Below are 1,067 nucleotides of genomic sequence, written 5' to 3' on the forward strand. Positions count from 1 at the left end.
CACTCACCGTGCGTTGGCCACTGCCAGACGAGTTTCTTTTGGTCGACTTAGTCGGCCTCGAAGACGGCTGGTTCTTCCCGTCGCCATCTCCACGTTCGCGCTTTTCACGCCTGTGCCTTTGGAACACCTTTTCGTGCTCTAAAGCCTTCTCCAAAATCAAATCGTGCAGGACGACTTCGTCTTCTTTAGCCTTTCGAGCTTGAAAACGGATGCTCCGCTCTACATCTTCACGGAGCGCCTGTGGCTCTAATGAAACGACGAGGATGCGGTACAGTTCCTTTTTTCCAGTGTTATCGTCGAAAAAGACACGCCAGCCATTGTCATCGATGATATCATGACAAGTCTTGAAGTATCGAATTACTCTCTCACTGACGTCCGTCTCTTTTAAGTCCATGTGTAGTTTACTTCGCATTTCGTAGTCAATGTCCGGTACATTGTTATTCTTCACACTTGCGAAGATTTTGTCGACCTCCGCCATGATGTGGCCATCGGTGACTTCATCCATCGAAATGTGCCATCTCAATCGGCACCACAGTCGAAGTAAACCCTGGTCGAACGTCGCCTTCACCGGGACGATTACGTCGTTCGCTCCATCTTTTGCACGAGATCGAGCTGTCTCCTCGTAGTTTCGGCGGTCCTTTCGCCACTGAACCAATGCAGCGTGCGAGGTGCTGGTGATCTTCGGTGGTACGAGCGGTGTGAACAACGGGGTCGAGGAGGGGACCTCACCTGAGGCACTTGCATGGGATTGAGATGCGTCACTTGGTGACGGGTTCGTTCGAGTACGTCCAACCTCTTCGCGTCGGGCATTCGATCGGTCACTCTGGCGAGCAACTCCAACGTCAACGCTTCGGGTTCCTGAACGCATATTCGCCATGGTCTTGAAGCAGGTTACTGCTAAATAATTCTTTGTAGTGTCTGCTAGTAGAAAGACACGCGAGGGGAGTCGGCGAGCTCCCAGGAAATGTTAGCCGTAGTCTATTACTTGGTAAAAAGACAAGTGAGTAGTTCTATTCTACTCGTAGCTGGGGCTGCATGTGCTTGGGCACAAGCTCTACTTGGTTGGC

General features: G+C 51.4%; 1 protein-coding gene across 1 annotated transcript; it reads right to left on the reverse strand.

The window, feature by feature from the left end:
- Positions 1 to 3: 3 nt before the first annotated feature.
- Positions 4 to 877, reverse strand: PPTG_13712 (hypothetical protein; the record flags this gene model as incomplete). Its single annotated transcript, XM_008910088.1, has 2 exons — positions 4 to 20; positions 94 to 877. The coding sequence occupies 2 exons, from the start codon at positions 875 to 877 to the stop codon at positions 4 to 6; spliced, it is 801 nt and encodes a 266-aa protein (XP_008908336.1).
- Between the last annotated feature and the right edge of the window lie 190 nt (positions 878 to 1,067).

This window comes from Phytophthora parasitica, assembly GCF_000247585.1.
Source record: "Phytophthora parasitica INRA-310 unplaced genomic scaffold supercont2.36, whole genome shotgun sequence".
Lineage (NCBI taxonomy): Eukaryota > Oomycota > Peronosporomycetes > Peronosporales > Peronosporaceae > Phytophthora > Phytophthora nicotianae.